General features: G+C 40.5%; 1 protein-coding gene across 1 annotated transcript in view; it reads left to right on the forward strand.

Annotated features, from left to right (window-relative positions):
• Window positions 1-48: 48 nt before the first annotated feature.
• KPNA4 (karyopherin subunit alpha 4) overlaps window positions 49-15,847 on the forward strand; it is a 61,518-nt gene continuing 45,719 nt past the window's right edge. The window contains exons 1-2 of the mRNA XM_073359521.1: window positions 49-359; window positions 12,974-13,018. Coding sequence (XP_073215622.1) covers window positions 291-359; window positions 12,974-13,018 — 114 coding nt within the window. The 5' untranslated portion in view covers window positions 49-290. The remainder of the gene's footprint in view (window positions 360-12,973; window positions 13,019-15,847) is intronic.

Below are 15,847 nucleotides of genomic sequence, written 5' to 3' on the forward strand. Positions count from 1 at the left end.
GGGCGTGGCCTCGGACGGCTAGATCGAGGCTACCTCCTCCTTTCCCCTCCCGTCCCCTCTTCCCTCCCACCTCGGCTCTGTCCCTTTGCTGGTTACCGGCACATTTCGCGGCCTAGGCAGCCGAAGCTAGCGAGCGGCCGGAAGGAAGCCAGGAAGTGCGGAGGCGGCAGTGGCAGCGGCGGCCTAGTGGCGCAGGCCGCAGCGCGGACGGGCAGGGAGTGTGAGTGAGGCGGCGCCGGGCAGGGGATCCCGGCAGGCCCGGGGGGAGGCCGCGCTCCTTCTCTCCCGCCATGGCCGACAACGAGAAACTAGATAACCAACGGCTGAAGAACTTCAAGAACAAAGGCCGCGACCTGGAGGTAGTTCCCACAGCACCCTGCGGGAGGGGCCGGGCATGGCGGCGGGACTGGGCCGCTGTGCTCTGGCGTCTCTCCTAATCCCGCGCCCGGCACCACCGCCTCCTTGCTGCTGCTGTATCAGCCGAGGGCCTGCTCTGGGGCTGAGGCCTGCACTGCCGGCTGGGGAGGGGAGGGAGTGTCTTCCCCTTTCTCCTCACGGGGGAAGCTACTGAGGTGGGGGTGAGCGCGGACGGGCTGAGCCCTTCGCTTCCCCAGCCGGGAACGGGCTGTCTTCCCCTCCTCACCCGGACAGCTGTGGGGCTGAGGGTGGCTGCCCAGAGTGGGGAGTGTCTGCGCTGACGGGGGAGTTAAAGCCTTTCGGCATTTCCCTTCCGTGGGTGTCTTTCTTTGCTGTGCACCAGGGAGAGGGAGAGGAACAGGGCGGCTGCTGACGGGTGTGTGGATATGGGGGTAGGGGGACCTTTCTCGTCCTTCTCTCTGTAAGAAGCTGGTAGCCACTGACATGGAGGGAGTGCCACTTACTCTTAGCTCTTCCTAGTGCTCGTGTTATGTCTTTGCTTCAGGCTTCATGTACTTTATTTTACTGCTCCTTGTCAACCTGTGATACCGGAGGGAAGGCTTCAGCCAGCACGGTAGCCGAGTTGTTTCAATATTTAATGTATTTGTGGAGTACCTACAGGGCAATGCATAGTTAAAATGCAAAATATTATTTATAAACTGCTCATTGCCCTAACGCAGGTGCAGCTATAGCACTATGGAAACAGTTAAAGTACAGTAAAATATATTTTGTACAATCTCACGTTGATTTGGCACTGTTATGATTTGTGTCAAGCACCATCTGGATGTCAACCACATCAATCCGCCCCCTTCCCAGATAGTGATGAAAGCAGTTCTGATTTCGGCCAATGAAGACCCTCACTGAAAAGTGTCCTGTCGTTGATGGTCCTTGTTTCAGCTATAGGAGCTGCTGCATTAATACCATATGGGACAGAGACAATTAGTCAAGTACGCCAGTCCTAAGCAATTCAGAGTTTCTTCATAAAGTATACTCTATTAAAATCAGCTCCTTGCTCCCAATAGTTTCTGTGTGGAGGTCTAGTTAAGATCCCAGAACACTGGCATAATGTTATCTGCATGAAACACCACTTAAGTGGGCATCTGTTCTCTGCTCTAACTTCAATTTCTGAATGGGCTCAACATGTGGTAACGCATAGTATAATCTAACGTTGAGATGACACACAGGCATGGGTAGGACTATAGGAGGTCTACTTTTGAAAGTATAGGATGCATTTGGCTCTCCTTCACTAATCAGGGTGGGGGAGGAATCTCTGCTACTTGGGCATGTAGGAATAATCCAGGATCCAATAATGTCTAGGTTTTGAACCTTGATCAGATACGCCAATATAATTTTTTACTTTTTTGTTTACCTGAAATGTTTGGGGATGTCAAATAATGAAATAATTGAGTGTAAAGCATTCAGGGAATAAATGGTTAGTTTAATATTAAAGGATTCAGAAAATGGGGTTCTGCTGTCTGTGTAGAAAGTACCTTCCCCAACGAGATGTTCACTGGTTGCTCTCCAAATATTAAAAAACCCAAAAAATTAAAACAAGCTGTATTATAATTCCAGAAATGTTATTGTGAAGGTTTTTATTTAAAACTAACCATGTACATTTCATTCTCTTCTGTAAATTTAGTATGAAAAAATATAACTGAGTTCTCTTAAATCACTACTACTACTTCTGATGCCTAAACATTGCATCTTAATGTTGGTTCCCTGAAGTTGTACTGTGTATATATGTTAATTCTGAATCCTTCCCACAAAAATCATAGGCCTTTGTAATTTGGATAACACACAGAAATGGAATGTGATAGCATGTCTAGTTTTAGTTATTGATTAAATTTTAGAGACACATCAATTTAAAGATCACCCTCTTCTTGGGAAACTTTTTACCTATATTTGTTTCAAGTAGCCAGTAAGATTACTATTATTGAAAGCATCTAGAGGAAAATATTTATTTTAGCTTGTTTATTTTAGGCATTTTATAGTAATTTAACACTGTTTGTCTTCTTTGAGGGGAAAACATTTTAAAATAGGAAAATTTGTAAAACCACAGAAATTGGCAGGGGGACTTAGTGATATGTGTAATACATGTACATTGGCCAAACTGGACAGTCTCTACGTAAAAGAATAAATGGACACAAATCAGATGTCAAGAATTATAACATTCAAAAACCAGTTGGAGAACACTTCAGTCTCTCTGGTCACTTGATTACAGACCTAAAAGTGGCAATTCTTCAACAAAAAAACTTCAAAAACAGATTCCAATGAGAGACTGCTGAATTGGAATTAATTTGCAAACTGGATACAATTAACTTAGGCTTGAATAAAGACTGGGAGTGGATGTATCATTACACAAAGTAAAACTATTTCACCATGAAGAAAAGGAGTACTTGTGGCACCTTAGAGACTAACAAATTTATCTGAGCATAAGCTTTCGTGAGCTACAGCTCACTTCATCGGATGCATTCAGTGGAAAATACAATGGGGAGATTTATGTACACAGAGAACATGAAACAATGGGTGTTACCATACACACTGTAAGGAGAGTGATCACTTATGATGAGCTGTTACCAGTGGGGGGGACCGGGGAGGAAACCTTTTGTAGTGATAATCAAGGTGGGCCATTTCCAGCAGTTGACAAGAACGTCTGAGGAACTGTGGGGGGGGGAATAAACATGGGGAAATAGTTTTACTTTGTGTAATGACCCATCCACTCCCAGTCTCTATTCAAGCCTAATTGTATCCAGTTTGCAAATTAATTCCAATTCAGCAGTCTCTCCTTGTAGTTTGTTTTTGAAGTTTTTTGTTGAAGAATTGCCACTTTTAGGCCTGAGGTCGAGTTACCAGGGAAGTTGAAGTGTTCTCTGATTTTTTGAATGTTATAATTCTTGACATCTGATTTGTGTCCTTTTATTCTTCTACATAGAGACTGTCCAGTTTGACCAATGTACATGGCAGGGGGACATTGCTGGCACATGATGGCATATATCCCATTGGTAGATGTGCAGGTGAACGAGCCTCTGATAGTGTGGCTGATGTGATTAGGCCCTATGATGGTGTCCCCTGAATAGATATGTGGACACAGTTGGCAACGGGCTTTGTTGCAAGGATAGGTTCCTAGGTTAGTGGTTCTGTTGTGTGGTGTGTGGTTGCTGGTGAGTATTTGCTTCAGGTTGGGGGGCTGTCTGTAAGCAGGGACTGGCCTGTCACCCAAGATCTGTGAGAGTGATGGGTCGTCCTTCAGGATAGGTTGTAGATCCTTGATGATGCATTGGAGAGGTTTTAGTTGGGGACTTACGGCGATGGCTAGTGGAGTTCTGTTATTTTCTTTGTTGGACCTGTTCTGTAGTAGGTGACTTCTGGGTATTCTTCTGGCTCTGTCAATCTGTTTCTTCACTTCAGCAGGTGAGTATTGTAGTTGTAAGAATGCATGTTTATTCCTCCCTCTTCTCCCCCTCCTCCCCCTTGTCAACTGCTGGAAATGGCCCACCTTGATTATCACTACAAAACGTTCCCCTCCCCGCCCCTCCTGCTAGTAATAGCTCATCTTACCTGATTACTCTCCTTACAGTGTGTATGATAACACCCATTGTTTCATGTTCTCTGTGTATGTAAATCTCCCCACTGTATTTTCTACTGAACGCATCCGATGAAGTGAGCTGTAGCTCACGAAAGCTTATGCTCAAATAAATTTGTTAGTCTCTAAGGTGCCACAAGTCCTCCTTTTCTTTGTACAGAGTTTAAAAATCTTCTAAAATTATTAATTTCAGGTAGGCTGTGTGCCATTAGTGGGGGGGGGGGGGTTATCTGCTATTAAAGGAGCCTGGTGCAAAATGAAAACATTGTTAAGCTGTTAAGTCTTGTTAAATTTTAGATACTGACCTCTCTCTAACAAATCTTGGAACATATACTCAGTACTTAAAATAACTACTGTGGATGATCATTTTTCATACAATAGCTCAGGCTTGTGACTATCATTCTTATTTATTAACTGTTTCTACATCACATTTTTTCATTACAGCATGAAATGTATGGCTGCATTTAGTCAAGTATTCTGCTTTAGAAACTGTTAATGATCTTTTTTGACCTAGTTCATAATGCAAATTTAATATTGCATTGTTTTTAGAAAAAAAAATCTCTTCACGTCAGAAATGAATTTTTGATTATTCCAATACTGTAGTCCCTTGCTAAAGTTAGCCGTTTATCCATTAGTTTCTTTATTACAAAATTTCAGTTGGTCTTCTATCCCATAGTAGAACACCCAAAAAAAGACACCAAAAAGTTTTGTACAGATTGCACAACTACCTTTTGCATTTGTTTCAGTGAATGCCAGATTAATAGGTAGGTGTAATGGTCACTAAAGAGTAGCGTTCAGGATTTAGTAGTGGAAAGACAAGAGAATAAAGATTATTTGTGATTCAGTTTCAAAAGTTTGTGCTTCTGTTCTGTTCAAAGTCACACATTGGTACAGCGTTAATCCCCAGTAACTTTAGACTGTATTTAATTGGAACGTTTTAAGCTACAGGCTTCTTATTTATAGCATTTTTGTGTTTTAGATAGACAATAAAAGAAAACTTTAAAATGTCTAATTCACATGCTTGCATGTGTACATACATTTCACGGCCAAGTTCTGCTTATACCTATGAACGTCTTCAAGTACTACAGAAAATTAGTTGGCACTAGGTTTCTATTTGTATCTTGTAAACTTTCATAAAGTCCTTCATACACAAGCATGCATGTATGGATATGTTGCATTCAAATCGTGCAGTTTACATATTCAGCTGAAGTTCTGGTGACTGTAAGGGGTAATGCATGACACTATTATTGTTCAGAAAGTGTCTAAAATTCATCTTTGCACAGATTTTTACTTATATGCCCGCTTGTTTCCTCCGGTTAGTCTGCTGTCAGTGTCGTCCTGATCTCTCTTCTCAAAATCAGTCCACTGAAAGGGGTCATAGCATATTAGCTCTTACATGTTCATGCTGTCTCAGTATTCGCCATATTGAATACTAGAGTACTGTACAAAGTATAATAAATCGATAACTCCTAAATCTTGAAAAAGCTTATTAAATGTTAAGGTGGATCTGTGCAGACAATATTTAAAATTACAGGAAGAAGTGAGCCTTTACAGAAAAGCCAACTTTATCACACTGACCTTTTTTCTCTATAGCTGTGTTAACAAAACTATATATAAATTACTGTGTATGTCCATCTGCCAGGAATGAAATGGACAGCCGGGTAAGACCGGTACATAAGCTTCTTCCTTAGTCTTGTCATCCTGCCTTTTGCACTGGAAGCATGGGTCATATGCCTGTTCTTTTTTTTTTTTCTTTTATGCGCTCTTTGAGTCAGAGAGGTGAGCTGCTTTTCCATTTACTGTGAGTATAGATGAAATACCAGCCTATTCTATTTCTGGCACTTCCTCTGGATATAGCACTGTAAGCCTTGAAACCAAACGTTGCGTCTTGCCTCACTAATACCATTTTGAGGCTGTGTATTCCCTAAAGGAATAAACCAGTGGTCTAGAACCAGGTTAGCCACAAACAGTTCAGTGTCTCCATGCTAACTCTGTTGATTCATGTTTTGAACCCCTGCAGTTTTGTCCCACTCTGTGCTAGCACAGTTGCATTGCTCTCTAAGCAACTGTGGCAGTTTCCAGAATTGGTGTTTTGTGGAAAATTTTGAAAGTCAGTGGTTTAGTGAGGGACAATAATAAAGTATGTAATTGAAAAGTTTGAGCTATTTGTGCTGTTATCACAGAGTCCACTGTCCACGATAGTCTGAAACAGTTTAATGCTGACTGTAGACAAGACCTGAGAGTCTTTCAACAAGAAAGAAACTGGTTAGATCCAAACAGAGCTTTAAGTTCCTCTCTCCTGATGGTCGTATTGGATGAGCTGTTTAGACCATTAGTAATTCTTCCTTTGTAGAGGATACTCCTACAGTGTACAGCCCTGTGTTTCTTGAAACTGCATATTGGGTCTTACTCCAAGTTGGTGACGGTAAGCCAGTGTTAGAATTATCGTGTTAGTATCCAACTCTGGGTAAAGATACTATTCTTCCTGCAATGTAGCATTGCTTTAGTTCATTTGCAGGACCTAATTTATTATTATGCACATAGAGGGGATTGTAACTATTAACAGTCCCAGTGAGATCATAGGGAGACTTTGTGTTATTTTGAAAGCCATGGTCAAGAGTAAGGATAGAAATTTACCTGGTCTCTTGTCAAGAAGGCCCCAAAATGATATATTCATCTGCCTATAGGATCTTGATTGATATTTAACTTGTTAAATGACGGCTGGAGCTCTTATCAAATGGGCAAGATTGTGTGGCCTTTGTTTGAGGAAGAACCTCTTAAATTGTCGGGCATCAGTGCTGGGGTCATGCTGCCTGAACATGCCTGTGAGGTGTGATCTAGTGGTGTCACCATTACCTCTCTGGTGTTCCTGCTGTAATATTTGTCAGTGCAAGTACTTGTGGTGGTTTGTTTGGTTTTTTTTATTTGCTTTCCTTATCTCTGGATAGACCGCAGCATCTTGAACACAAATAAATAATTTGCCCATGAAATACTGAAACCTGAGGCTGAGGGGGAAACCTGGCTGATTGCAAGAGGATAGTAGGGGATTGTCTGTCATAGCACACCCTCAGTGTGACATTAGTCCTGAGTACGCTACAGAGAGTGCAGGCAAAAGTCTGTGGAAGGCAGATGCCAGGAATGGGGAAACTGTGAATCCTGGATTTGGAGCAAGCATCAGGGAACCATCTGTGGCAAATTTCTTTCCTTTTAACATGTCTGTTTGCTTCTTACTAATATGTAAGAATATGCAATACCTAAAAAATTAAATATGTACCCCAAAGTGGAGATTGAACTTTCAGTCCTAGATCCTGTGTTGCAGCCTAGAAGCACCCAGTTAAGGAAAGGACTGCAAAGATGGCTTTTGTGTTCTGAACTGAGTCGGTCCCATAATTTAGCACAAAGAAAACCACTCTAAATTCCATTAGCCATAGTTGCGGGGGATCAGCGTGAAATAAGGTTGCCCCCTTCCCTCAACTAGGTCTGTAATTTGTCAGTGGTATGGCATAAAGTAATTTTACAGGAGGATCTGGCCTCCAATTTCCTGAACTCAAATTCTGCTGCACTACTTCTGCCAGAGATCACTTGTATAGTCTTGGCTTTCCAACAGAAGTAATATAGGTGCAGAAGAGATGGGTAATGCTAACATCACAGCAGGTGTGCATCTGCAATCCAGGGAGGAATTTGGCATCTACATACCATAGTGATGGGCATGTTTGAAAGCTGTAGCCTGAGATGTACCACGAGATGACACCTGCATTTAGTGCTAGTATCAGTTCAACAAATGATCGTATTTGTAAGAGATACTTTTATCGTGCTGGTGTATCATGTCATGCCAGTAAAGAAATTTGAATTAAAACTGTTACAAAATATTAAACACTGTATATATTTTCAAAGTTCTAAACACTATCACTTATATTACATTTATTTGATTCAGAACTATTGTGCATATATTCCAATAAAAGCATGTAAATGGATAATTATAACTTTAGTTCTTTATCTCATCCTGTGTGTTGTAATAATTTGTCACCAGTTCAGGTATAGAAGAGAAACCCAAATGCTTTGTCAAACTGACAGTTGTTTCTTGTCTTTCTACTTACTAGGTCATGTTACGGAATTCTAACTATTGTTTCCATATGCTAATTTATCAGTAGTATTACATGTCCAATAAAGTTATTGCTTCATGTTCTCAAAACATGTTGAGGTGTCACCTTCTTTTACTCTATTTGCAGTATGCTTTAGACAGTTCCCTTTGGTTCTCTTTACCATTTAACGTCATATGGAATTGCTGAGAAAAGCTTATTTTGATAATAGAGCTGGAGTTATTTAATAACTGAATATATTTCTGAAATTAACCATCTTTTTCAGTGTACTGGTAGTGTTAAAGATCTAGCATTACTGTTTGTCTGTTTGTATAGGGCATTGCATTTTTGTAGGCTTAACCTTGAGGATTGCAACATCAACTCTTCTATAAATCCAAGCTGTACAACTGGACTTCCTATTCAGTTATTTTAGTAACTTCAGTATAAAAATCCTGGTTTTTAATTGATCGCCCTTTTATATTATATGTGCTGCCTACTTCCTGTTTCTAGACCAGTGGTTCACAAACTTGTTATGCCGCTTGTGCAGGGAAAGCCCCTGGTGGGCTGGACCGATTTGTTTACCTGCCGCATCCGCAGGTTCGGCCGATCGCAGGTCCGAATGGCCGCGGTTCGCTGCTCCAGGGCAATGGGAGCTGCTGGAAGCGGCGGGTAAACAAACCAGCCCGGCCCACCAGGGGCTTTCCCCGCACAAGTGGCGGAACAAGTTTGGCAACCACTTTTCTAGACTATGGTGCTTTTATGTTGTAGGACACAGTGTACTTATGGACTATGGCTCTTGTCCAGTTGTCCTGGGTGATGCAGCTGTGTTACATAGGGTCTTCTGCTGTGTTTTTGATACATTAAGCCATTATAGTTTCTGAATCCTGTGTCCTATGATGTCTGTTACGCTTTTATCAGTGTTTCATTTTTTGTACACCAATATGTAAGATAACTTTCCTGTATTCTACCTCCTTGTAAAATCTTTTTTTTTTAAAGCAACATTTTGTAACATGCTTAACTATGAGAGTTGAAGCAGAGAATAGAACACATGGTTTAATTGCGTTAGGTATGGTTTTGCTTTTGCTTCTCATCGTGTGCCTCATTCTGAATTGGTCCACAGGCAATGAAAGAATCACCCAAAGGCCAGAGAGAGCTTGATTAATTTGTCTTGGAATGGGAAGGAACTAGTTAGTGTTGCAATTTTTTCTTTCCCATTGTTTTGTTCATCTGGCTGGCCAAAAAGGAAAAGTCACTCTGTAGCAGTAACAGGTGACAAACTGGATGTCATGTGTCCTACCCAGCTCTTCCTTATAGTGAAACGTATTACTTTTACAGGAATACAGGTGATTATGGTTTGTATCTGTCACATTTAAACTTCAAGTCCTTGTCTTTAAAGCTTTGGTAATTCCTTTGCTCTGCATAAGTGTTACTCCCAGCAGTTTCCTTCTCCTTTTCCATGCTGTTCCTTATGCTTGGAAGCCTTCACCTTCTTGAACAAGTCAACCATTCTTTCTTCATTCAATTCTCTCATTTAAAACGGTTCTCAATTCTCCTTTTCCAATTCACCGTAGAAACAAATTGTTAAGAAACAACTTGAGATCTCATTACAGAAAGAAACAAAAACTTATATGTTGTCATTTTTGCTAGATCTTATTAAAATTATATGTAATAGCTACAGTTAAAGTGACAGTCAACCTGAAATGAAGAGTTACAAGTATTTTCAAGTACTGCATCAGCACCTAGATCATCCTGCTAATTTCTGTAATTTTACAATCACATTTTCTATTTTCAAGTGTTTCTCTCCCCTGTGACTGTGTGAAAGATCCAAACAAACAAGGAATTGACTAATCAGGAAATGTGGTGAAACTGACTACACACAAAGTACTGATAAATGCTCAAGTAAACAAACTGAAAATAATTTCTCTAATCATTCTGTTATAGTAATTTTAGTTGTATTTGTAATATAACGGTAAACCATTTTCAAACAGATGTTTTTTCTAAGTTGAATATTTGTCAATGCCCTTTATTCTAAACTGTTCATGTGTGCAGTAACTTAATAATCAAACCTCTTAATAATCTCCTTTGCTAATATCTGTTTATGCACAAGTGTGTGAAATTTTGAATTTTTACTTTAAACATCTGGAAAAATCTGACACATTCACAAATGCATATTGAATTATAGCAGGCTCCTTTGAAGCCTTTGGACGCACTCCGGCTATGTCTGGTCTACAGGAGCCCTGGTCTCAGCTGAGTGTGTATCAGGACAGAACATTCTAATTCTGTCTGATAAATAGATCTATATTACAAAATTTGTTTTTCTTTTTAAAAATCTCTATTTTTACTTTTCTAAAATCTTGAAAAATCATTAAGTTTGCAAAGTGAAACATTCTGGTCAGGAAAAGCTAATGATGAGGTTGTCTTTACAACCTTTGCTTTTACTTCTGTGTGTATACTCTTATTTTAATTACACAATCATCTGCCAATCTATATATTCAACAATGCAGACATTCTGCAGATATAATAGTATCTGTATAGTGAAGGTGGACATAATAAACAACATAGAACAGTCCTTTAGATTGTTAAGTTTGGATCAGATTTTAGTTGCCATTTCCACAATGTAAACTAGAAATAGATCCACTGAATTGATGGACTTACACAGCTGTGGAATCGGTAACAAAGTAGGTTTGGGCTCTCTGCACAGGCTGGACAATGTACAGTGAGCAAAGCAGGGATTAGTAGAAAGTTAAGTAGAATTTTTATTGTCTCATTCACTGTGTACTATCCAAGGTATGTTCATAAGAATGGCCATACTGGGTCAGACCAAAGGTCCATCCAGCCCAGTGTCTTGTCTACCGACAGATGCTCCAGAGGGAGTGAACCTAACAGGTAATGATCAAGTGATCTCTCTCCTGCCATCCATCTCCACCCTCTGACAAACAGAGGCTAGGGACACCATTCCTTACCTGTCCTGGCTAATAGTCATTAAGGGACTTAACCTCCATGAATTTATCCAGTTCTCTTTTAAACCCTGTTATAGTCCTAGCCTTCACAACCTCCTCAGGCAAGGAGTTCCACAGGTTGACTGTGCGCTGAGTGAAGAAGAACTTCCTTTTATTTGTTTTAAATCTGCTGCCCAGTAATTTTATTTAGTGGCCCCTAGTTCTTATATTATGGGAACAAGTAAATAACTTTTCCTTATTCACTTTCTCCACACCACTCATGATTTTATATACCTCTATCGTATCCCCTCTTAGTCTCCTCCTTTCCAAGCTGAAAAGTCCTAGCCTCTTTACTCTCTCCTCATATGGGACCCGTTCCAAACCCCTAATCATTTTAGTTGCCCTTTTCTGAACCTTTTCTAATGCCAGTATATCTTTTTTGAGATGAGGGGACCACATCTATACACAGTATTCAAGATGTGGGCTTACCATGGATTTATGTAAGGACAATAAGATATTCTCCGTCTTATTCTCTATCCCTTTTTTAATGATTACTAACATCCCATTTGCTTTTTTGACTGCCGCTGCACACTGCATGGACGTCTAGAAACTATCCACGATGACTCCAAGATCTTTTTCCTGATTAGTTGTAGCTAAATTGTTGAATTGTTAAAGGTGTTGAATTATAGTATCAATACTATAATTAAAATTGCATCATAATGCATATGCAAAAGAGGATAGTTAAAATTGTGCCAACAACCTCAACATTTGCATTTCTTGACATTTGAGTGATTCCATTTGCAACTTAAACTTTCAAATGTCTGTTATTTAATACCATTGGTAAATCAGAAAAGTGCCAAGCACACCATTTTGTAATTATATAGAATTATTTATAAGTATTGTTCCTGAGAAATTACCTGGTGCTGTATTCATGGCATAACCAAAGAAATTACAGCTCAGGCCTGGCCTACTCCTAAAACATAGCTATGTCACTCAGGGGTATAAAAAGGTCACAGCCCTGAGATATGTAGTCAAGCTGTCCTAAGCCCTGGTATAAAAATTGCTAGGTCAATGGGAAGAATTCTTTCATTGACCTAGCTACCACCTCCCGGGGAGATGGATTTACTACAGCAATGGAAAAACCCCTTCCCTTACTGAAACAAATGTCTGCACTACAGTGCCACAATTATGCTTCTGTAGTGCTGGTAGTGTAGCTTCTGATTTATACAGAGCTATTTCCCTGTTACATCAGTCTTTTTGTCTCAAGAACTACTGTTAATCTTTAAGCAGCCTCCAAGTACAGGTGAATAATTACAAGTGGTACACCAGTTTTCACTAGTGTAACTTAACATTGGACTAGTTGTATTAAAATATTTTAGTTTAACTCTGAAATAAACGTATTCTGAAAACCCAAACCCAGAAAGGGCTATACAGTTCTGTCTGGAAAATTGTGAAATTTTGTACAGAGCCTTTTAATTTATCATACTCTCTATTGGCATGTAATGATATTTATAAGAATGGGTTTTTATTGTTACCCTGTTTTCTGATGTAAACAATGTATTCCCCTCACTTCTCTCCTCCTGCCCCTCTACACAATTTATTTCTTTGTTTCCATGTTGTACTTTCCTTGTTGGATAGTCCCTTTATTAGTTTGTATTTTGGACAAATAGGATTGAGGAAATTTATGCAAGTGTTGAGCAAATATTTTACAGCAAAATAATGTTATTGTATTAAGTAATAGAAAGAGAGATATAGCTGTATTTAATGCTAGTTTTATATTTCAAAATAAAATCCCATACTGATAAACTGAAAGTAGTTACTTGATCTCTATTTACATTAAAGCAGTCTTCTAAAAGTAAAATATTTAGAAAGCTGCTAAAATACGTTAAATTACATCACAATGACTTGGTCCAGATTGGGAGTATGCTGTAATTATTTTATCTTAAACTTTTCAGACAATGAGAAGACAACGAAATGAAGTTGTTGTGGAGTTAAGAAAGGTAAGATGGATTAGCGTTTTTACTAAATATAACTTTTATGTCTCAGGCATTTGAGTAGAAATTACAAAAGTTTTCTGTGTCTGAGGCAGACAATCATAGTGCTTACTTTTTTATAGGTTTCAGAGTAGCAGTGGTGTTAGTCTGTATTCACAAAAAGAAAAGGAGTACTTCTGGCACCTTAGAGACTAACAAATTTATTTGAGCATAAGCTTTCGTGAGCTACAGCTCACTTCATCGGATACAGTCCACTGAATGCATCCGATGAAGTGGGCTGTAGCTCACGAAAGCTTATGCTCAAATAAATTTTAGTCTCTAAGGTGCCACAAGTACTCCTTTTCTTTTTACTTTTTTATAGACCATTTAAAAGGATGTTGTCCAATTGTATTTGTCTTTTCAAGGTCTGTGTAGACACTCACATTTTTGGTGGGGAGGGAAGCTTCAAAGCAGATGCTACCAAGTCAGGAACTAAAAATGCACATTAGTTGTCTGTCTATAAATGAATGACTGTAACTTCATTTAAACTAGTTACACGAAGATCTTTAAGTCGAAACATCCCCCTGGATGTTGCCTCACTGATAACCAGTGCTTGCATTACCTTTTATTTGCTTCCTGTCTCTAATAACAGTAATTGCTGGGCTGTTCCCATTACCCACATTCCATCTACTGGGTTTCAGTGACATAGGCGAATTAATTTTGGTTTCTTCCTCACATGAAGAATTAGGGCTTTAAGGAATATTTCAATTTCTGTGTTGCTGAAACCATCCTCTATCAATAATCACTGTGAATCCTGTCCTTACTCCTTGTTTTAGGATTTGGATAATCTTTGGTCCTAATAATTCCCAAGAATGACAGTGGACTCCTTTTTTACTTGCAACTTACCAAGGATCATGGCTTCTCCTTAACACTTGCAAACAGATAATTGGGTCAAGCCTACTACATGCTTAGGGGAAGGGCAAAAAATCCTCAGGTGTCCATACTCCTCTATAGCGAGGAAAGATATTCCTGACATTAAATCAGCAGTCAACTGTAGCCCAAAACATACAGGGAGGCAAGAGTTAAAAGCTGTAATCCTTCAACATATATTATTGCCAATTAAGTAAAATAAAATCACCATAGGAGAGATGGCTGGGGTGACCTTTTAGTGATAGAAATGTATCCACTATTTTGTCTTCCCACTTGCCTCACGTGTTGGGGAGGAGACCAGTGGACTGAACTGGCAAGCATCACACCCATCAATCAGGGCTGTTAGGGAACCTAGAACTTGGACATGGTGAGGAAAGAAGGATGGCAACAAAACTGTCCTGTTGCAGTTGGCAGGTATTAAAAGATTAAAACTAGTATGAGCATCCCTACAATACGCTAATATATGATGGAGAAAAATTAGGAAAGCAGTCAGGTTTATTAAATATTTTTAGTGGATGAGATTTGAAACCATACATTGAAAAATACATTTTTTTTTATTCAAGAAGCTGCTGTGAAAATGCAGAATGTTTACACAGCATTGGGATAGTGGAATATGTTTGGAAAGTATGTTAACTTTCACTTAGACATCTTAAATTCATTTCCATGCTTAAGTCTTTTCAAGTGGAATACTAATTTGCCAAGCTTTGTTTTTTCAACATCTGAATCTGTATTTTCAGGCTGTCAAACCACATGATGCTCCATAATAGTTATGGCATATTTTGAAATACCAGACTACTGATTTGTTTGCTCTGAAATCTGAACAGCATTTCCACAAAGATTTTGATGCTGGGGGAGGGGACGTCTTCAAATTCTCTTTCTGTGCCAGAGCAATAAGTGCCAAGTTGGGAACAAGAAAAAAAGTGTTCAGTTTAGTATAATTTTAGATGAAGCAAAATGTGGGTGTAGAAGGTAAAACTGTGGATGTTGGGACTGGGGGAGTATAAGCCATTAGAGCGACGAGGAAAGAAATCTTAGGACAAAAAGTATTACTTTTAAGGTTAACAGAAAATTGAATGCAGTGAATTTAGTGGTTTCAGTGATGAATATAGACAAATGAGTTGTATATAGGTCATGTCACATACAGTAAAATCTTATACAGCTGTAGCTATAATCAAGAGAAGGCCATCCTGTTCCTCGGGAAGGTATAAATCATGGGTGTGCAAACTTTTTGGCCCGAGGGCCACATCGAGGTGCGAAACTGTACAGAGGGCTGGGTAGGAAAGGCTGTGCCCCCCAAACAGCCTGGCCCCCTCCCCCTATTCGCCCCCTCCCACTGCCTGCCCCCCTGACTGTCTCCCTCAGAACCCCCCAACCCATCCAACCCGCGCCTGCTCCTTGTCCCCTGACTGCCCCCTCCTGGCACGCCCCCTAGGATCCCACCCTCTATCCAACCCCCCCCCGTCCCCTGACTGCCCCGACCTATCCACACCCCTGCCCCCTGACAGGCCCCCCCAGGACTACCACACCCTATCCAACCCTGACCACCCCAGAACCTCTGCCCCATCCAATCCCTCGCTCCCTGCGACTCCCTACCCAACCCCCCCACCACCACCGCCCGCCGCTGACCCCTTACCATGCTGCTCAGAGCGGCAGGAGCTTGCAGCCCTGCTGCCCGCGCGGCAGCATGACTGTGTGGGAGGGGAACAGCGGGGGAGGGGCCGGGGGCGAGCCTCCTGGGCCAAGAGCTCAGGGGCCAGGCCGGATGTGACCCGCTGGCAGTAGTTTGCCCATCTCTGGCATAAATGGTGAGCACTCATCTTAGTCACATACTTCAATGCCTGGCTTGAATGTCTGAGCATTAATAGTACCAGTGAAATACCTCCTTTTACGTTGTGGTTAAAAGTAAGTCATCTCCGCTTCTGCGGG

This window comes from Lepidochelys kempii, chromosome 9 (assembly GCF_965140265.1).
Source record: "Lepidochelys kempii isolate rLepKem1 chromosome 9, rLepKem1.hap2, whole genome shotgun sequence".
Taxonomy (NCBI): domain Eukaryota; kingdom Metazoa; phylum Chordata; order Testudines; family Cheloniidae; genus Lepidochelys; species Lepidochelys kempii.